This window comes from Myotis nattereri, assembly GCF_964212035.1.
Source record: "Myotis nattereri genome assembly, chromosome: 8".
Classification (NCBI taxonomy): domain Eukaryota; kingdom Metazoa; phylum Chordata; class Mammalia; order Chiroptera; family Vespertilionidae; genus Myotis; species Myotis nattereri.
This window is the reverse complement of record NC_138083.1, coordinates 38,276,223-38,298,680: the sequence shown is the minus strand read 5'-3', so window position 1 is coordinate 38,298,680 and position 22,458 is coordinate 38,276,223. Positions and strand designations below refer to the sequence as shown.

General features: G+C 42.8%; 1 protein-coding gene across 1 annotated transcript in view; it reads left to right on the top strand.

Annotated features, from left to right (window-relative positions):
• The first annotated feature begins 11,564 nt into the window (after positions 1-11,564).
• RBL1 (RB transcriptional corepressor like 1) overlaps positions 11,565-22,458 on the top strand; it is an 83,439-nt gene continuing 72,545 nt past the window's right edge. Inside the window, exons 1-2 of the mRNA XM_081097092.1 lie at positions 11,565-11,797; positions 18,143-18,276. Of these exons, the coding sequence (XP_080953218.1) occupies positions 11,642-11,797; positions 18,143-18,276 (290 nt within the window). The 5' untranslated portion in view covers positions 11,565-11,641. The remainder of the gene's footprint in view (positions 11,798-18,142; positions 18,277-22,458) is intronic.

Below are 22,458 nucleotides of genomic sequence, written 5' to 3'. Positions count from 1 at the left end.
ATTCAATATTACTAGTAAAGTTTATAAAACAAAATGATGAGATACCAGTATGTATTTTTCTGTCAACATGGCAAAGATTATTAATTAAATCTCAACATTGGTGAGTAAAGAGAAAACACATTATCACACACTGTGCTGGTATGAGCATAAATTGATACAACTTTTTTTATGGGGAAGTTTGGTAATATGTATTAAAACCCTTTAAATAAGTACATACTTTCACTTATAAATCCCAGTTGAGAAACTTAACCTATGAAAATAAGCAGAAATCATTAGAGGAATGTTCATTTCAGTGTTACTTAAGCAAAAATGGGAAACATCAAGATTAGAAACAAGGAAATTATAGTATATCCATATTGTACAATCCTATGAAGCTGTGAAAAATATTGTTAAAAAAGGGAATAATGGCCCTAACCGGTTTGGCTCAGTGGATAAAGCATTGGCCTGTGGACTCAATGGTCCTGGGTTCGATTCCCGTCAAGGGCATGTACCTTGGTTGCGGGCACATCCCCAGTGGGGAGTGTGCAGGAGGCAGCTGATCTATGTTTCTAACTCTCTATCCCTCTCCCTTCCTCTCTGTAAAAAAATCAATAAAATATATTTTTTAAAAAGGAATAATGATTTAAGAGTAACCTCTAGGACCAACAGGAACTTAGAAATTAATAATATTAGACAAAACTTAATGGGTCCAGATAATCTGACTTTATGTAGACTTCTTGGCAGTGTGATTAGTGTAAAGGAGAAAAATATCTGACAACCCAAAAATGAGTAAGTTTTGTAGGTCAAAACTGGAATTGATTTACAAACTTTCAGATAGAGGTTTGGAAAAAGGTTAGCCCTTCATCTCAGCTGCTGTAGGCATGTTGGCTGTTTGGTGTCTGGACCATTTACAGTGTTCTTCACCTCCTGCCCGGGTTTTCTTGCACTTAGATCTGAGATACCTGCTGCATGACCCTGAGCCCTCTATGCACATGGTCGTTTCTCAAGCCTTACTCCAAATCCAGAAGGTGGGGGCTGAACCAGAGCCTGAGCAGACTGTATGGGGATTGAGGAAGCTCATGTGTTGTCTTCCAACCTAGAAATGCAAGGCAAGCAACATCAGGTAAAAAATAATCTTTTCAGAAACCACAGAAGCAACTCGTGCTCCTTTTTTTTCTCAGACTTAAAGAAAGCTACCTCCACCCATTTAATTACCTCAGGATATTTTTTGCTGTCAAGACCTTTAAGGAACTAGAATATGTAAGAGAAAACAGTTCTTGGTTTGGCAGGTACAGTGACAATGTACTGAATTTTTGAGGCATTCCAGAGCATCCACAAAGTCCCAGTTTGATAAACATGTCTAGGAGAGCTTCAAAAGAGATTCTAAATAAATGTTAATGTTGCAGTGTTTTTATTGTTAGCTCTTTGGACAAAACTCAGTCTACTTGTCAACAATCTGAAAATAACATCCAATTCTTATAGTTTGATATTAATGATCTGTTTTTTATAAAATTCCTATATCCTTTCTTTCTTTCCCTTTCCTTTAAAAACCTTCAAGCAAGAAAAAACTTCTGAAGTGGTGTAATGCTAAACCTATTCCAATATGTAAGGTTTCCACTCCTTCCCCTTTTTCATTTTTCTGATTCCCTCTCCTACAACTGTTGTCAGATTCTACTATTTGTTGGTTACCCACTGTCTGCTTATGAGAAAATTTTCTTACAAACAGAAATTTTCTGAGAAATAGATTACTTTGTATTTATTAATATTTTGATAAGCTACATGTAGAAATGGTTACTATTGACCTAATTCCCAAGCACTTGTTTGGTTGAGGAACATAAGCAAAGAACCAGGACTTAACTATTTAGGACAATGGAGAGGCCTTGTAATATGGGAAAAGAAAAAGGAAATGAGGCAACTAGCATATGAAGAATAGATAGATCCAATGGTGAATTGCATTAAGTTTTTGTTGTAAAGTGAGCAATATGAATCTTTACCACTCTATCCCCACCACCTTTCACCCCAGTCCTTCTGCCAAGACATTGCTAGAAACAAATTTCTTCACGATTCATGGTGAGTAAGATGTTTTGAGGGATGTGATAGCGTGCCAAGTGTGGTTTCAAGGGGATCTCTGCCCAAGAGAGGTCTTGTTTAAGACTAGCAGTCAAGAGTTTGAGCTAAAATGCAGGACCTGGCTGCTTGATGAACTAACTCTTCACCCTCAAGCAGAGCCACCTTGAGGGTGATCACTGGATGCTGAACTTCAGTGCAGCAAGCCCATTTGACTTCCATGTATCCCATGCTACTTTCTCCTTGGTCTCATAGCACTTACCCAACTCCACTCCACTCCACGCAACTCCACTATCCATTTTATGGATTATCCAATAAAAATGACTAAGGCTTATTAAATATAGACAATGAACCAGACTCTAACTATATTATACAATTAACTCTTTTAATCCTCATAACTACTCCATGTATTATCTCCATTTTGCAGATGGAGAAGCTGAGAAACAGAATGAAAGGTATTTGCACAAGCTTACACAACCTAGTAAATGCTAAACTCAAGTAGTCTGGCTCCAAAGCCCACATCTTCGATTGGTCTGCTCTGTTCCTCTACAATCTGATTTTACCCTCTAATGTGAATAAAAGTACATTTATTTTACAATTAATCTCAGTTGCTGGACTTGTGCCCAAAATTCATGTACTCAAATAATGTTATAAATTATGATTAAGCCTGGCTGGCATGGCTCAGTGGATGAGCATCGAACTATGAACCAGGAGGTCACAGTTCGATTCTGTCAGGGCACGTGTCTGGGTTGCAAGCTCAGTCCTCAGTATGAGGCGTGCAGAAGGCAGTTAATGATTCCCTCTCATCATTGATATTTCTATCTCTCCCTTCCTCTCTGAAATCAATAAAAATATATTTAAAAAATAAATTATGATTGAACCTCAAATAATACAAAGTTTGAACACTTCTTACCTAAAAGTTAGCATATCTCATTTTATTTTTAATGGGAAAGGATGCACATCCTACACTGAGGAAAGTGAAGTTAGAACAAAAAGCGGTGGTTATTCTTGTGGAATTTTTTGAGTCCTTGGTTTGACTTCATGGTCTTTGTCTCACAGCAAAAAAACAGACCTTTAGGTTTAGGGTGCAGTTTAAATCTCCAGTGACATATAAGAAGTTGAATGAATCCTTTCACTCTACTCACATTTACACTGGAGTCCCTGTTGTTCCAGGCAGATTTTTATTTCTGAGTAATAATAACAGGGAGAAGCAAGCACAACAATGCATATCTTATTTGTTTTATTGTGTTAAAATTCACAGAGAGAAGCATCCATTAAGAGACAGAGAGGACTGCTCTGTACTGAACTACCTAGGAGTTTGGGAAGAGCTGAAAAAGTACCTGATAGTGATTCTATTACCACGTCTATTTATTCCAAAGATCTCTATTATTTTTATACAAGGCTGTCCTCAGAGATAGGCTTATGTTTTTATGGGATTTTTTAAATATACAAAACAAAAATTTCTGGACATTTAATTTTGTTATAATATGTTGAAATAAAAGTTCAATATATTTGAATATTATTTTGGCTTTATTTTTATTACATACTATTAAAATGTATTATTCATTATTTATTACTGGCCCAACTGTCTTTATTAGTTTAGATTTTCACTTTTTAAAATTCAAGTATTGCTTTTCCTCCTTATACTGAGATACCTTATAAGAAATTCTTTTTTTTCTTATTGAAAGATTAAACTATTATGTAAGTAAAAGATGGGATTGGGTGAGGGGAGAATCTCTCAGGCATCGGCCCTGGCAAATAAAACAGTACTAGGTACAAGTGTAAAATAAGTCAAATTGTTGGGGGGGGGGGGGGAAATAGTGAGGACTAGCTATAGTTACAAGAAATATTAATCATGCTCTGTTAACCATGATTGTTTTGTTCTGATTAAAGAAAGCACAGTCTGACCTGGCTGGGACCTGGGAGTTAATGCCCCTGGGACCTGGTAGTTAACCTCCAAATGTGGTCCATTCTCCTTATCAGAGAACTGCCTATCATCATGGAAAGAATAACAACCTTGTTGCCAAAACAATGGAGTCCTGGAGGGGAGCCTGCCATTTGCAACCCCAGCTCTTGCCTGTAGTGGGTAATCATTATACCCATTCTTATCCCTTTTGTCTACTTACCCATGCCTATAATTCCCTTTGCCTACTTCCCATGTAATCTTTGTCCTTCTACCCAAAATAAGCAGCTAGCTTAGGGAGGGGGGGGGGTTGCGGGAGGAGGAGGCTGAAGGGGATATAGAGTAGATTTTTGTGGATGACCTGCTGTTCTCCCATGTTGCGGGCAATATTGAAAAATAAAACCTCATAATTCAACCCTGTCTCTGCTTGGTTGGCTAAAGTAGTGACAGGCAGCCCAAACCCATTCCTTGTCTGGTTTCAAAATCTCTCTGTCCCTTCCAGCACCCCCTTCTTCCTTCTTCCAGTTTTTAAACTCCATGCTCCTTTTTCTATCTCTCCTCTTAGGAAAGGATCTGGTGAACTCACTGTTAGTGTGAGTGACTAATAATGCAACCGAACATACACCAATCACAACCTTCCAACTCAGTTTTAGCTAGCTTACCTTACTCTAGAAAATAGGACCTTCTAGCCTTCAAGCAAATCCCTGACCTCCTAGCCAGGAACTGTGCTAGGTAATTAGGAAACATCAAGAAGTAAAACAGAACAAGCCCTGGCCAGTTGCTCAATTGGTTGGACCATTATCTCGATGTGTCAAGGTTGTGGGTTCCATCCTTGGTTAGGTCACATAGAAGAAGCAAACAATGAATGCATAAATAAATGGAACAAATCTGTTTTTCTCTCTCCCTTCCTCTCTCTAAAATCAATACAATTTTTTTTGTATAAAAGTAAGAAAACAGAATAAAAAGATAAAACAAAAAAGATAAAAAATAAATTTAAAAATATATATATAGAAAAATAAACTACAAAAAGTGGAATGACAAATTGATATTTCTCTCTTCCTTCTTTTCTAAAATCAATTTTTTAAAATGCTATTGCTATTCTGAAATATCTTCTTGTGACCACAGAGTGTCCTGGTCACTCTAGATTTTGATAAAGGCCTTAAAATGAACAGTTTTAAGTTAAATTGGTGTTTTCAGTTTTTCAGTTCTTTATCCAAAGTCTGAAGGAGATACAAAAATCACTTAATTTTCCTTGTGAGTAGGGCTGGCACTACTTTCCCTGTAGGGACCCAGCTTAAGGATCACCACTTCAGTTTTCCCTTGTGGAACAACTTCTTACTAGAATGATGAGGTCAGGACTTGCCCCTCCCCCACAACTATCAACTGGTTTTTTTTGGACAGTTAGATGATTAGGGAGCAGTTTTTTCCTAAGAGGGACATGTGCTGATCAAACATCTGCTAAAGACGCATAGCAAAGCCGGAGGACAAAAAGTGTTTTTGAAAATATTTCAAAATGAAATAACCATTTTGAGAGAAATAATCGGAACTTAGTTGTACTTTCTTACACTTATTTTGTGGTTTAGAATTGTTTATATTTTGAATGATATTTGGGAGAGTGTCCATATAATCTTTTAGTGTTGGAGCTTCTAAAAGTCTTAATCAGACTTTGGACACATACTCTGGGTAACTCTGAAATATTAAAACCATAACAAGGAGGCTAATCATAGAAGCTATCACACAATGGGATCAGAATAGAAACAATCTTCATGATATATCTGGATCAGAAATGAAGGCAGAATAAATCTATTTCACTACTCATACTTCATTTTCTATTCAAAAAAGCTCAACATAGAGTTAAATGGACATGCCACTGGATATTAAGAAAAAATTTAAAACCCTGATTAAAAAAGTAGGGTGAGCATTGGGTAAAGGGATTTTTTTTAAAAAGCATTCAGATGAGGCTGGGTCTGACGGATATGTCCTCAAAGCTGCCTACATTTGATTCAAATGGTAACAGTGAAGCTGTGAAGTACTGAGAAAGAAAGTGACATAAACACTAGACTAGTAACTAAATATAAAATGTATTGGAAGAGAAAAATATAAAATGTTGAGACAACTAGAAACCCAGTGGAGGAGGAATCCACAACCTTTCATGATTAGGTGTAGAGAATAAAGGAGCTGGGGATTCAGTGACAACAAAGAGGACAGCCATGGGCTAGGTTTTTTGTTGAGTATGGCAGTGCTGTTTATTGAAAACCAATGACAGTTTAGTGACCATCCAAAATAGGGGAGGAAAAGAGTACTGCTTAAATCTGCCTTATTTCAGAAGGGAACCGAAGAGTATTCCCCTTTTATTTTGGCCTCATTTCCAAGGTCCGTACTTCCTAATAATTCAACTCAGAACAGCATGAGAATTGCAACATAGCAAAAAGAAAAGTCATAGAAATGAGTGATTGATTGGATGTAAAGTGACAAACCAGGTGAATCAAGAGATAGATGAAAATGGAAGGTTTTACATGGACAGGATATGACTTATTGACAGTCCAGATTTAGCCCTGAAGAGGAGAAAAAAAATGAATAATGTTTTGCCGGGGTTCTTGTTTCGGCATTAAGAAGGGTTCAGCAATCTGGAAAAGGGGCTGTGTGTAACTTAAGAGTCCAGAGACGAAGCATAATTTTGAAAGGCATATGGGGGTCAGAGGAGCCTAGCTAAAAAAACTAAGTTCTCCTCATCTCAGGATCCCATGCTTTTTATTAACACAAATTGTCCTGAGGTGAGGCAGAGATATACACTTCAAAGGGTAGGGTTTGTATACACTGTCCATTGTCAGAATGGAAGAATTAGCCTAGGGCAATGGTCAGCAAACTGCAGCTCGGGAGCCACATGCGGCTCTTTGGCCCCTTGAGTGTGGCTCTTCCACAAAATACCACGTGTGGGGTACAGTGAGATTGAAACTTCGTGGTCCATGCGCAGAAGTCGGTTTTCGGCCTGGGTGAGTCTATTTTGAAGAAGTACTGTTGATATTTGGTTCTGTTGACTAAAGAGTTTGCCGACCACTGGCCTAGGGCTGTTCATCAGGTGTTTGGCCAGAAGGAGGCAATAACATGCAGATTAAGATGCCCGGAGCTGTCTGGCAGCAAACAATTTAATGCATCCTTTTCAGGTTTGGGGAAATGCCCTTGCCACTCCAGATGGTTCAGCCTGCTGTCATGCTGGATTGGCTTCCGGCAATGTTTCTCAGTTTTTGTTTGATAGATGACCTGTGAGAGATGTTTCTTTTGTTCTTGGATCATTTTCAAGCTGGCAATGCCCCTCAGTTCAAGTTTGGATGATCTGAAAGTCACAGTAAAGGAAGAATCAGTATCTTGCACATAGCAGGCATTCAGTAAACATTTGTGGAATGAAGAAATTAAGGTTTTTCAAGAGTTAATATGCATAAATTGGGAAAAGAATCAGGAGAATCAAATCTAATAGTAAAGAAGAAATGGGCTATGGTACCAATGCCCATTCACTGAAAACCAAACTACTAAAAAGATGAAAAATGGGGCAATGAATCCCTGGTTTTGTTTGATTTATCATTTCTGAGAGTTAACTGTTATCTTGGTTTCTTTTTAAGGCCAGAATTACCCTCTACAGTTCAAATCAGGGGGGAAAAGAGATTGGTTAATTATGGCAAAGGCAAAAAACTTGAGGCTTCTTGGCTCTTGTTATCTTGTCCATGACCAGCTATGAAAGCCAGGATTCCATGGGGAAGACTTACTTTTATTCCATTTTTCCTTAAAAATTCCAACCACAAGGTCTACAGTTGACAGATCCAGTGATATTTCTCAACAATTGTTCCAACCTCTCCCATTCTACTGCAAGTGGCTCTATTTACTTTTTAATTGTTTTATTGCTTAAAGTATTACAAAGAGTATTACATATGTCTCCTAAGTGGCTCTATTTTCTACTCAGTAGAGCACCTGGCCGGTCTGCTGAATCTGGATGTAAGGTAATTACCTTCCAGACAGGAGCTATGAAGAGGAAGGCCAGGCTCTGAATTCCCAGCTTGACCAACTTTTTCAGGGCCTGGCCACATCAATGATCTCTCACTCTCTCTTTTTATCTTCAGACTTTCTCTGCCTGTTCCTGTCCGTGATTATTCACATGCTTGGGTTTCCCCTAGCCTAGAAAATATTCTTTATTTTGCCTCTCCTCCACAAAACTTCTTAAAGAGAACTTTTTACTTCCTACTTTAACTTTCTGACCTTCCATTGGCCTCTTGGCCATAGTAATATGGCTTCCACACCCATTGTGCTAAAGAAAACTGCTCTGGCAGACGTCACTAAAAGTATGAGTGCTCCTACCTCTTGGGAGCCTGCCTGTGCCTTGCCTTTCCTCCCTTCCTTTTCCTTAGGCACGTTACCTTTGCCTTTATCTCCTAAGCTCCAAGTGTCCTTCTTCTGCCTCTGTAACTTGTTTCTTCAGCCTATGCAGTCCAGCTGGCTCACTTAAAAACAAAACAAATATATGAATGTTAATATATAAGGCCATTGAATTCTTCATCTTATTTGAATTTTCTGCTGGACTCTGTAGAATACTTCTTTCCTGGCCTCTGAGATATTTGCTCTTTGTTTTTTATACCTCTCTGGTCAGTTTTTTTTTTTTTTTTTCATTCACTCCCCAAATTCTGACCATCTCTGAAGTGTTGGGTTTCCTAAAGTCTCTTCTTATACCAACACACTCCCTGCTATGAATCTCCTCCTTTAGCTTCAGGTACTGAATGGATATTCTCAAATCCTCATGTCCTGGCTGTGTCCCCATTCCTGGAACTCTCTCTTTTTTGTTTTAAAACCAAAATGTATTTAAACTTTTGGGTTTTGAAGACTATAGTAAATAGTGCACAGTCCACTTCCTCTCAGACTAACTATTGGGGGCCAGAGTTATGAGCTGTGTCAGGGCCTGCGGGACCGCTCTGAGAGGTAGGTGGGGGCTCCTCTCTGGAGCCAGAAAGCACTAAGTCTCTTACAGTGGGTAATGGAGCTTTCTCTTAAGTAAGCACAGTGGTTTTCTTAGAAAACAAATCTTGCCACTACAAGATTACTTTCATCTATCTCACTTCCACTAATTCCGGCATTTCTTTGCTGACAGGAAAGGAAGTTAGGAGGAGGGATGATAAGCCTGTTACAGACCCACTGGCATTGGAGATAGACTGTTCATAAGCAATCCGCTAAGTAAAAACTCATGGAAAAAGTCTCTGGCAGACACTGTGTGCCAAGAGAATAAAGAGATGATCCTGAAGACAGCTGCAGCAGTAGCTTCTAGAAGGAAGCAGAGTTGGAAGTACCACCTGGGAAGTTCAGTTTGAGTTTGAGTTTTTGGGGTCAGTTTGAGTTTTTACTCATTTGAGACCTAGCGTGCAGCTGGTTCCCAAGTCCCAAAGGGCCACCTCCCAGGGTTCAGTAGCCTCCTCTTAAATTTCTGCAAGCATCCCAAACACAACAATGTGAGAACTGATCTGATCCTTCTGCTTGGACTCCGATTCTAGTTAACACAGTGGTTCTCAACCTTCTGGCCCTTTAAAACAGTTCCTCATGTTGTGACCCCCAACCATAAAATTATTTTCGTTGCTACTTCATAACTGTAATGTTGCTACGGTTATGAATCGTAATGTAAATATCTGATATGCAGGATGGTCTTAGGCGACCCCTGAGAAAGGGTCATTCGACCGCCAAAGGGGTGGCGACCCACAGGTTGAGAACCGCTGATTAACAGCAGCACCTTTCACCCTCTTGGCCCAGATGGAAACTTGCTACTGGGGAGTCATCCCTCCTTAGCAGTGCCCCCTTCAGTTCTAGGCCAGAGACCTCTCTCCAGGCTGGCTCCTTCCTATGGCGGACCAGTCCTCTACCAGCTTCAGACCTCTAGTCTCTACTCCATCCAATCTGTATGTCACAATGCAGCCCGAGAAACCTGTCCCAAACACATCCTGATCGTTTGTCACCTTCCTTCCTTAAAACCCCCACGGATAATAGCCAGGCTTTTAGGGAGGCATCCGAGGTGCTTTACAACCTACCTTGACCTGTCTTCCATTTTCACCTCCGGTGACTCCTTCCCTCATCCAAGCAACAAGGGACACTTGGTAATTTTTCAAACACACCATGCTAAGTATGTGCTGAGTACCAACTATGGTACTATGCACCAGGCACTAACCTAAACTTCGGAGTACAGTGAACCTGAAAGGAAGGCCCATGCTCTCATGCGACTCACATTTTAGCAGAAAGAGCCAGTGAATAAACAAGACAATTTCAGATAGTGATAAGGTGCTATGAAGACACATGGGGTGGAGGGTGAGGTCAGTAATTTTAGATACAGTGCTCCGGGATGGCCTTGAATGAGGAGGAACCAGACCAGCAAAGATGTGGTGCAGCGTGTTTGGGGTCATTTGATCAGCACGTGGCAAAGGCCTTGAAGCAAGAACTAGCGTGGCAGCTTGGCATTTTGGAGGTTCCAAAACTAAGCAATGAGGCTGAACGTTACTTATATGCCTGAGGGGTAGGGGTGGGAGAGCAAAGCCCTAAATAGGGTGGGGCCCGATCACCAGGGGTCTTGTAGGCCATGGAAAGGAAGTTTGGAGACTATTTTAAAGGCAAGAGGAATCTTTTGAGGATTTTTAGTGAAGGAATGACATGTGGTCGCCAACCGGCGGTCCGCGGACCGCTGGGGGTCCGTGAGGTCCGAAAGGCTGGCGACCACAGCTCTGATTTACCTTTTAAAAGCTCACTCTGGTGCCTCCTGAAGCAGGGGTTTCGGTGGAGCAGAAGGTAAGTCCCGATGCCAGTGCCATGCCTTCAGGTTTATGCTCAGGCATCCCTCAGCCTAGAATGACTGTACTGAGGCGGTTCCCAGGGTCCAGGAAGCTGAAAAGAGGGCCCCTCACTGCATCTCTCTGAATCCAGGTCAAGCCTTGTTTAGCGATCAGGAAGATATGGGGAGCTGTCCCCTAAGATGCTTGCTTCACAACAATTCAGTCATTAAAACAGCACACTCACCTGGCGCAGGAGACACTGAGGAGAGTCCCACAAGGTCCTTCCCCCACCCCCCACTCCATCCCACCCCACCCCCCACCCCATCCCCGTCGGCTGTCAAGGGACCTTTTTCCTGTTCCCTCCACCATCTCCTAACTCAAGAGGCAAGTCTTAGGTTATGTTTGGCGCCGCGGAGCAGTGACACATCAGGCCCGAGCGTAGGCGGGACAGAGGAGCCTTCTCCCTAAGGTGAACGAGGCCACCTCGCAACGGACAGCCCAGCCACACCCAGGCCGGGGATCCGCCGAGACGAGGGCGTCGCCGCAGGCTTCAGGGCGGTATATGGACTACAACTCCCAGCAGACTCTGCGCGCAAAGTGCTGATCCCTCCGCTTCCAATTTTCCCAGCCCGCTGCGCCCACTGTTGCCCGCCAAGAGCCAAGTCCAGGTTATTTTCCAGGACCCGAAGTCCGTCTTCTTATCATATTTCTGAAGAGGGACCGCTTGGAGCCCTGGAGGAGAAACGGACTTCTTTGAGGAGAAACGCGGAGGCAGACCAGCGAAGAGACGCCGCTCTGCAGCTGCGATTTTCGCGCGCTTTGGCGCAGGGGGTTGTGGGTAGCGCGCCCAGAAGGGAGCCAAGAGAGGGGTTTTGTGATCGTGCCGCCCGCAGGGCCTGCGAAGATGTTGGAAGACGAGTCCCACGCCGAGGGGGCGGCGGTGGTCGCCGCGGCCGGGGAGGCGCTGCAGGCCTTGTGCCAGGAGCTGAACCTGGACGAGGGGAGCGCGGCCGAAGCCCTGTACGACTTCACCGCCATCCGGGGCAACTACAGCCTAGAGGTGAGCGGCGGCAGGTGGGCTGCCGGGTCCCACCCGCGCCAGGCCCCACCCCGGCTCCGCCCCCACCCCCACCCCCACCCTTCCCTGTGGGGCGGTGGGAGTTTCCCCACCCGGAAGGGTCGCCGCCCAGCCGGGCGCCGCCGAGTGCGAAATTGGAAGGAAGGGCGAGTATAGACCATCCCGTCCATTTTTCATTTGAGGCGGGAAAGTGAAGTTCGGAAAAGGAGCAGTTTGCCCAAGGTCACAAGTTCCTCAGAGAATCCCTCGACTCCAGACCAGACTTCCCTCCACCCCGCCAAACTCTACAAACTTCCGGGCACTGCCCTTACATCTATTAAAAATTAATACGATAATGATAAAAGCTAAAATGAATTGTGTGCCAATACATGACTGCCCAGCGCTTTAAATCTCACTTAGTTCTCGCTACAACCCCTTGAGCACCTTCTGTGACCCCCTTTCCGCGGGTGTGAAGCTGAGCCCCCAAGAGGTTAAGGCACTTCGTTGCCTCAGGCCACACACGGGGTTGGCGGTGGAGCCAGACTGCGGAGTCGTCGGAGCCTTTTAGCCACGACACCCTTCCGCCTCCCGAGGGCGGGGTATGGGTTGCTCGCTCAGCAATCAGATCAAAGGCGATGTCCATACAAGCTCTCTCTCACCTCCAGGTCCCTCCTCTCTCAGACGGGGACACTGAGATTGTCCTGATGCGTTAGCACCGTGTCTCTGGCTGTCATTATATAGATGATAGAAAATAGAATAAATGTAGGCAGTCATTATTAGGTTTTCCCCAGCCACTCTTGCATTTAATCCTCACAACAGCCCAGTGAGCATGGCAAAGCAGTATTATACCTGCTTTCCAGGTAATACCAAGGCCCAGAGGATTGCCTTGCCCTGGATCATTCTAGTTATTATAGGAACTCGGGTAAGCACAGGCTCTGTAGAGGCGGTAGAATTGTGGTGGAATGTGTTTCAATAATTACTCTAGTGGCTTTGCATTCAAAGGTTCTCAGGACCCAAGGGGCCTGGACTCACCCATAGAGTGCTCCACTGACCTACTAAACAGTGGAATCATTAATTGTGCTGCATTGAAAGGCATGGAGTTGGAAATTTGCAGTTGAGTGTGTCTGTATATAAGGGCAAAGCACTCAAGAGTGACTCTTGTATGTCTCCAGGGTAGGACTGGGTAAACTGGGTAAAGGACATAGCCAGTATGCATCTGTGGGAAGCATAACTGGAAAGCTGAGGAAAGAATACGAAAGTACGGGATATTATGAATTATGGCCTCTCAATGCAAACAAACTGATATTTTAGAATATTTTTTATTGATTTCAGAGAGGAAGGGGGAGGGAGAGAGAATCATTGATCGGCTGCAACCCCAGAAACCAGGAATTGAATCTGGACCTCCTGGTTCATCGGTTGATGCTCAAACATGGAGCTACACCAGCCAGGCAACAAACTGATTTTTAAAAGCCTGAGAAAGCATTTCTGACATATCAGGTCCTCATTTGGTCTTAGTGAATAAGCATTTACTGAGTGCCAGGTGTAGGCCATAGTCTAGGCCAGTGATGGCGAACCTATGACACGCGTGTCAGAGGTGACACGCAAACTCATTTTTTTGGTTGATTTTTCTTTGTTAAATGGCATTTAAATATATAAAATAAATATCAAAAATGTAAGTCTTTGTTTTAGTATGGTTGCAAATATCAAAAAATTTTTGTATGTAACACGGCACCAGAGTTAAGTTAGGATTTTTCAAAATGCTGACACACCGAGCTCAAAAGGTTCGCCATAACTGGTCTAGGCATTAAACTAGGCATCTCTTTCAGATTCTTGAATATGCCAAGTGTTCCCACTTATGTGCTTTCTCCATTCCATTCCCTCTATGGGAAAACTTTCCCCTCACCCCCTATCCCAGGGAAAATTGAAGAGCTAGATCTCCAATTAAGGCAGAGTTGATCAAGACAATATTAAATGCTTGATTTAGAAAGCATAGATGTGTGAATTAAGATTTCCTTTCTTTAAATTAAGATTTTCTGATTGTTTTTTTCTACCCAAAGTGTTTTATTTTCTTCTGTCTTTTGTTTTTGGTGAAAGGCTCTTGAAGTAGGCATTTTCATATATCTGCTGCTTCCTAAGAACCCCTCTCCCCAGCCATACTTCTCTAATCTACCTACTAGTAACAAGCTTCTACTTAACATTTTCCTCTATCATTTCTTTTTATAGCATAGTAGAGGCCTGGTGCATGAAATTCGTGCATGGAGGCAGAGGGAGGTCCCTCAGCTCGGCCTGCGCCCACTTGCAGTCCAGGAGCCCTCGGAGGATGTCCTTAGCGCTGCCACAGAGGTTGTCCTTAGCACTCTCGGACATCCTCAGCACTGCTGCAGAGGCGGGAGAAGCCCCCACCACCTCCGCTGTGCTTGCCAGCTGTGAGCCTGACTTCTGGCTGAGCGGCACTCCCCCTGTGGGAGCACACTGACCACCAGGGGGCAGCTCCTGCTTTGAGCGTCTGCCTCCTGGTGGTCAGTGTGCATCATAGCGATTGGTTGTTCCACTGTCCAGCTGATTTGCATATTAGCCTTTTATTATATAGGACTAGAGGCCCTGTGCATGAAATTCGTGCACAGGGAAGGGGGTTCCCCTCAGCCCAGCCTGCACCCTCTCCAGTCTGGGACCCCTTGGGGGATGTCCCTCTCACAATCTGGGACCACTGGCTCCTAACTGCTCACCTGCCTGCCTGCCTGCCTGATAGCCCCTCACAGCGCTCCTCCCCCCCTGCCCCCCCCCACTGGCCTGGTCGCCCCTCACAGCCCCCCACTGCCGGCCTAGTTGCCCATGCAGCCTGCTGTTCGGTTGTTTGGTCGTCCCTCACTAACCCCCCAGCCGGCCTGGTCCCCCCACACAGCCTGCTATTCGGTCATTACTGTGAGGATGTCCTGACCAATTTGCATATTACCCTTTTATTAGTATAGACTAGAGGCCCGGTGCACAAAAATTTGTGCACTCGGGGGGGAGGGAGGTCCCTCAGCCCGGCCTGTGCCCTCTCGCAGTTTGGGACCCCTTGGGAGATAACATCCTGCTGGCTTAGGCCTGCTCCCGGGTGGCAGAGGGCAGGCCTAATCCCTAGGTGCAACCCCTGGTCGGGCTCAGAGCAGGGCCGATTGGGGAGTTGGGGCGCCGCCCCCTGTCATGCACAGAGCAGGGCGATCGGGAGGTTGTGATGGCACCCTCAGTCACGCTCAGGGTAGGGCCGATTCGGGGGTTAGGGCACCGTCTCCTGTCACACTAAAGGCAGGGTCGATGGGGAGGTTGCGGCGCCACCCCCTGTCACGCACAGAGCAGGGCCAATCAGGGGGTTGGGGCGCTGCCCCCTGTCACTCACAGAGCAGGGCCCATCAGGGGGGTTGGGGCTCTGTACCCTGTCATGCACAGAGCAGGGCCAATAGAGGGTTAGGGCGCTGCCCCCTGTCACGCACAGAGCAGGGCCGATCAGGGGGTTGGGGCGCCGCCCTCTATCACCCACAGAGCAGGGCCGATCAGAGGGTTGGGGTGCCGCCACTGTCACACTGAGGGCAGGGCCGATGGGGAGGTTATGGCTCTACCCCGTCACACACAGAGCAGGGCCTGTGGCGGGGGTGGGGTGGGAGGGGTTGGGGCGCCGCACCCTGTCACACACAGAGCCGTAGGGCGATCAGGGGGTTGGGGAGCTCCCCCCTATCAGGCACAGAGCAGGGCTGATCAGGGGGTTGGGGCGCCTTCCCCTGTCACGAATAGAGCAGGGTGGATAGGGAGGTTGTGGCCCCGCCTCCTGTCACACACAGAGCCGCAGGGCAATCAGGGGGTTTGGGCGCTGCCCCCTGTCATGCTGATCCCCGTGCCGGGAGGCCTCGCGGCTCCACTGATCCCAGTGCTTGGAGCCATATTACCCTTTTACTATATAGCATAGAGGCCTGGTGCACAGGTGTGGGCCGGCTGGTTTGCCCTGAAGGGTGTCCTGGATCAGGGTGGGGGTCCCCACTGGGGTGCATGGCCAGCCTGGGTGAGGGGATGATGGCTGTTTGCAGCTGGTCACACACCCTTCAGGGTGGGGGTCCCCACTGGGGTGCCTGGCCAGTCTGGGTGAGAGAGGCTGAGGGCTGTTTTCAGGCTGGGGGTGACTGAAGCTCCCAACCGCTCCTTTTTTTCTTTTTCTTGTTTTATTCTGGGCCAGCTTTAGCTTTGAGGCTTGGCTCCAGCTCTTAGGCCTCCGCTGCTGAAAGTAGGTTTCTGGCCTTTGCTTACAATGTTGCGATCCTGCTGGCTGAAGCCCGGTGGACTAAAGCAGGTTTCTGGGGTTTTGTTTAGCTTCTGTCTTTGTTACATAGTTGCTTAGAGTTGCAGCTCAGAGGCCTGCAGTGGCAGGCGGGGAACGTTGGAGTCTTCCATCACTGAAGCAAGCAAGCCTCATGTTAGTTTCAAGCTGCGGCCGCCATCTTGGCTGGCAGTTAATTTGCATATTGCCCTGATTAGCCAATGGGAAGGGTAGCAGTCGTACGCTAATTACCATGTTTCTCTTTTATTAGATAGGATATCTCACCAGTTACAGATAATAGTGTCTGTTCTTCTTAGCTGTAGACTTGGAGTTCCGTGAGGTCAGAAACCATCTTTGTATTTCTAAAACCTAGCATCAAGGACTCAAAATAGATAATATAGGTGACTTTATTTTTTAAAGGAAAAAACTCAAAGCAATAATTCTGGTACTTAAATTTTTTTTATCTTAATGGTGTTTTCATATAGTAGTCTGTATCCAAAGGCTCTGTAACAGTTTCTATTCCCAAATAATTCATTAATTAAGTCTTTAAAAAATATTCAACCTTAAGCTTACCTTCCTCTTTTTTTTTTACCTCCCTCTTTTAATGCCTTGAACAAATAAGACCTTTTACTACTTTAGGGTAGGAACACTGGATTTTAGCTTTATTTGTGGCCACTCATTTCTTCCCACCCTTTTGGATTATTGCAAGAAATCTATCAGTCTTTTCATCCTTCTAGAGCAGAAGTGAGGAACTTTTTTTTTTTTTTTTTTGCTAAAGGGCAATTTGGATATTTATAGCATATCTGCAGGCCATACAAAATTATCAAGTTAAAAATTAGCCTGCTAGCCCTAGCTGGTTTGGCTCAGTGGGTAGAGCGTCAGCCTGCAGACTGAAGGGTCCCAGGTTCAATTCCGGTCAAGGGCACATGCCTGGGTTGTGGCCTTGGTCCCCAGTGGGGGGCATGCAGGAAGCAGCCGATCAATGATTCTCTCTCATCATTGATGTTTCTATCTCTCCCTCTCCCTTCCTCTCTGAAATCAATAAAAATATACTTTTAAAAAAATTAGCCAGCTATATTTAGTCAAACTTTTAATTAACTCACCCCTCATGCTTGGCAGGGCCAGACTAAATGATTTTGCGGGACTTATACAGCCTGAGGCCAGACGTTCCCCACCCCCTGTTCTCCAGTCTGGTCTTAAAGAAGATCTGTAAAGCAGTGAATAGCAGCAGTAGTATGCCAATGGACATGGACAACAGGGGGATGAGAGCATGAGTGTGTGTGGGGGAAGTTGAGGTTAGTGGGGAGGATGAGGACACATTTGTAGTACCTTAACTAATAATTAAAAAAAACAAACAGTAGTATGTTGTGCTTTGAAATTTGTGTCTACCTCTTAACTTGAATTTCACATAGAGATCATCAGTGAAATCATGAAGTGATTCTAGCTTGAATATATTTCAAATCTACCTCAGAGAATTGTGTTGAATTATCAAATGCCACCTTTTTTGTAGCATTATAAATTGAGATATCTGCTAAAATAGAGAGCCATACTTACTATTTTAAAGATTGGGATAAATAATTCCCCCAATTTTTACCTCACAAAAATGACAGTCTCCTTTATGTTGTTCAAGATAGATGTTTTTATGTGTGATTCCCTTGTCATCTTTCTACTGTCTTTCCTTTCTCTGCCAAACTAGTTAAAAAATGGTGGAAAGGAATTTTGGCATCATTAAGGCCATGACTGGTATCTTAAAATCGAGAAAGCTAGCGCTGAGAAATTTTAAGACAACTCTTTCAGTAATATTATATTTGAGTATAAGTGAGAGATCTAGCTTTGGATTAATACTGATTTAGCATGTTATGCAGGACTGAGAATAAGAAGTTTTACACCTACTATTGAAGCTAACTAAGCTTTGTGACCTTAGGCTAATAATTCCTATCTCTGGCCTGTTATATACAGAATGAATATTAGACTAGATAATTCAAAGATCTCTTCTGGTTCTAGAGTTCAAGCATTTTAACATAATAAATTCATTTTGCTACTTATCTTTTTCCTGCCAGGGAGAAGTTATACACTGGTTGGCATGTTCATTATATGTTGCATGCCGCAAAAGCATTATTCCCACAGTTGGAAAGGGTATCATGGAAGGAAATTGTGTTTCACTTACCAGAATACTACGTTCAGCTAAATTAAGGTAAAGCGCTTTGATTTTTCAAACATTGTTTTATAAGTCCTAAATTGGATTTTAGAATTTAATTTCTCTTTATTTTAAAACATTTAATTTCATTCTTTTTTTTTTAAACGTCATTGTTTTGTAAGCTTGTTATCATATTGCTATTCTTTCCCAGTTCTCCTTCCACTGCCTTTCTTCCTCAAATTCTTACTTCAGCTAAGGCCTATGTACTAAATCTTTTTTCCCCTATAATTTTTTCATTAATTTTTTTTTTAAATATTTTTTATTGATTTTTTTACAGAGAAGAAGGGAGAGAGATAGAGAGTTAGGAACATCGATCAGCTGCCTCCTGCACACTCCCTACTGGAGATGTGCCCACAACCAAGATACATGCCCTTGACCGGAATTGAACCTGGGACCTTTCAGTCCGCAGGCCGACGCTCTATCCACTGAGCCAAACTGGTTACGGCTTTTCATTAATTTTTAAAATTAATTTCAAGCACAAAGAATACCCATGTACCCTTGATCCAGATTCACCTATTATTAATATTTGCTTTATTATTTGATCTTTTCCTCTTAAATAATATTTTTTCCTCAACCATTTCAAATTAAGTTGTGTACATTATAGCCCTTTACACCTAAATACTTGAATTATGTGTTTTCTGAAATAACTATAGTACAGTTATCAACTCCAGCAAAGTTAACATTGATACAGTAATTTTATATAATCTGTCATCTCTATTCTAGTTTTATTAGTTAAGCCAATAATTTTTCTTTATAGCATTTTTTTTCTTTAGGTACAATCTCCAATCTAGAATCAAACATTACATTCACTTATATCTCTTTAATTTCCTTTAATCAGGAATATTTCCACAGCCTTTGTCTTTTATGACTTGGCATTATTCTTTGCGTAATCCAAAGAATCATAAATCATGCCAAAGCCAGTTGTCTTGCCAACACCAAAGTGAGTTCTGAATCCAAACACAAAGATGACATCTGGTGTGGTCTTAAACATTTTGGCTAGTTTTTCCTGAATTTCTGCCTTGGGTACTATTGCCTTCCCAGGGTGAAGGACTTCTTCGATGACCATTTGCTTCTGTTGAAGTAGTCTGTTGGTCATGAACTTCCCGGTCCAGATAGCCACTGTGTCATTCATGATGAAGGTTCATCTTCAAGCAGCCACAGAGGAAAAAGAGTGGTTTTTTAAATGTAGACTAATCATTTTAAAAAGTTTTAAATCTCACATTCTTTTTTTTTTTTAATTCTCACCTGAGGATATATTTTTTTAATTGATTTTAGAGAGAGAGAAAGAGAGAGAGAGAGAAACATCAATGTGAGAGAGAAACATGCATCAGTTGCTTCCTATATGTGCCCCGACTGGGGATCAAACCCACAACCTAGGTATGTGCCCTGACCTGAAATTGAACCCACAGCCTTTCTGGATATGGGATGATGCTCCAACCAGCTGAGCCACCCAGCTGAGACAAGTGTCACATTTTTATTTTTTTTATTTTATTTTATTTATTTTATTTTATTTTATTTTATTTTATTTTATTTTTTATTTTTATTGATTCAGTGAGGAAGGGAGAGGGAGAAAGAGATAGAAACATCAATGATGAGAATCATTGCTTGGCTGCCTCCTACACACCAGCCACCTGGGACCAAGCCCACAACCCAGGCATATGCTCTGACTGGAAATTGAACCATGACCTCTGGTTCATAGGTTGATGCTCGACCACTTAATTGCTAAAGGGACAGTAGACCAACATAATCATGTTCATTTAGAAAAATGAAAAAGAATTGCAAGTGTTATTTGCATTGATTTGTAATACTTTGGGCTATTGTCCAAATTTCAACTTTAAATGATTATGTAGATCTTTATAGTCATGGGAAAATACCCATCAAATATTGTTAATAAATCATACTGCAAAACACTATACAGTGGAACCTCAGTTCTCGAACTTAATTTGTTCTGGAAGGCTGTTCAAGAAGCCATTTGTTCGAAAACTGAATCTTTTTTTTCCATTAGAAATAATGTAAATTGTAGTAATCTGTTCCAGACCCCTAAATTATTCCCTGTTTTAACCTTTGTTAAAGGCAATACATGTCTAATGTACTGTTTAATCTATAAACAAACAATTCTTGCCCTGGCCAGTGTAGCTAGATGGTTAGACTTGCAGTGGTTTTCAACCTTCCTAATGCCGCGACCTTTTAATACAGTTTCTCATGTTGTAGTGACCCCCAACCATAAAATTATTTTCGTTGCTACTTCATAACTGTAATTTTGCTACTGTTATGAATCGAAATGTAAATATCTGATATGCTATATGTGTTTTCTGATGGTCGCGACCCACAGGTTGAGAACCACAGGGTTAGAGCCTCAGCCTGCACGCTGAGGGTACCTGGTTTGCAGGTTTGATCCCTGCCCTGTGGGGATTTGACCAATCCATGTGTCTCTTTCACGTTGATTTCTCTCTCTCTCTCTCTCTCTCTCTCTCTCTCTCTCTCTCTCTCTCTCTCTCCCCGCCCCCCTTTTCCCTCCCTCCTTTCTACTCTAAGAAAGTCAATGGAAAAGATATCCTTCGGTGAGGATTAACAAAACAAAACAAAAAAACCCAGAGTGGCTCAGCGGTTGAGCCTCAACCTATGAATCAGGAGATCACTGTTTGATTCCTGGTCAGGGCACATGCCAGGGTTGTCAGCTTCATCCCCAGTGCAAGAGGCAGCCAGTCAGTGATTCTCATCATTGATGTTTCTCTCTTTCTCTCCCTTTCCCTTCCTCTCTGAAAGCAATAAAAGTATATATTTTTAAAAAAACAAACACTCCACATCTTTTCTTAAAGTTATCAAACCACCTCCTACAAAGCCTTAAACTAATCACTTTCAGCACTGGTTCCAGGGGTGCAGCATCTTTGCTTTTTCACATATCATTTCCTCTGAAATGCTGTCACAGGCTAAGGGCTTTTCATTTGTCCAAATCAACAACAGTTTTTCTACCTCTTCAATTGCCTGTGATCATTGTTTTGTGAGCACTTTCACACCCTTAGCAGCATCAGCACACCTGATGGCGTCTTTATGCTTTAAAATTGTGCTAATGGTCCATTTCACCAGCAACAAAAGCAAAAAAAAAAAAAAGCAAAAATTCACAGCGCAATTTCCTGAGAGGTAAATAACATGAAGTTTAGCATTCTCTTATTTGTGGCCTGAGAGGCTTTTTGCCATGCTGATACATCAACATGAAAGGGTTGTCAGGTCAAGAATGAGTTTTGTTAGAAAACAGACATTTTTTCCATGAACTTGGTTGAGAACCGAATTGTTCGAGACAGAGATCTTTGAGAACTGAGGTTTGACTATAAATATAGATGTACATGTGAAACTAGAAAATTCTTATTGAGTATTTATCTGTGTGCCAGGAACCACTTATGTTCTAAGGGTTTGCATGTCTTTAACCATTTAATCCTTACAGTTAATCCCATGAAATAAATCTTAAACTGAGTCACCAAGAGGTTAAATTACTTCCAAGTCCATGTATCTACACACAAGTATTATATTAGTATGTCTCTGTTTTGAACTTTATTTATATTCAGCTTCAGTTTGCAAAAAAACTTAAAGCACCCTATACGGTTTGGCTCAGTGGATAGAGCGTCGGCCTGTGGACTGAAAGGTCCCAGGTTCAGTTCCAGTCAAGGGCATGTACCTTGGTTGAGGGCACATCCCCAGTAGGAGGTGTGCAGGAAGCAGTTGATCGATGTTTTCTCTCATTGATGTTGCTAACTCTCTATCCCTCTCTCTTCCTCTCTGTAAAAAATCAATAAAATGTATTTTTTTAAAACATAAAACTTAAAGCAACTTCCAACTTTAAAAAAGTTTCATGTAAAAGTTTATTTTGCTATTAAGTGTAGTATTAAAAAGTAGTATCTGTTGTGCAATTTAAATTTTTTAAATATATTTTTATTGATTTCAGAGAGGTAGGGAGAAGAAGACAGAGATAGAAATATCAGTGATGAGAAAGAATCATTGATTAGTTGCCTCCTGCACGCCCCCTATGGGGATCAAGCCCACAACCTGGGCTTGTGCCGTGACTGGTAATCAAACCCAGGATCCTTCAGTTCACAGGTCGTCGCTTTATCTACTGAGCCAAACCGACTAGGGCTGCTATTTAAATTTTTAATTCATTTTAAAATATAAAGACATTGTCTGTAT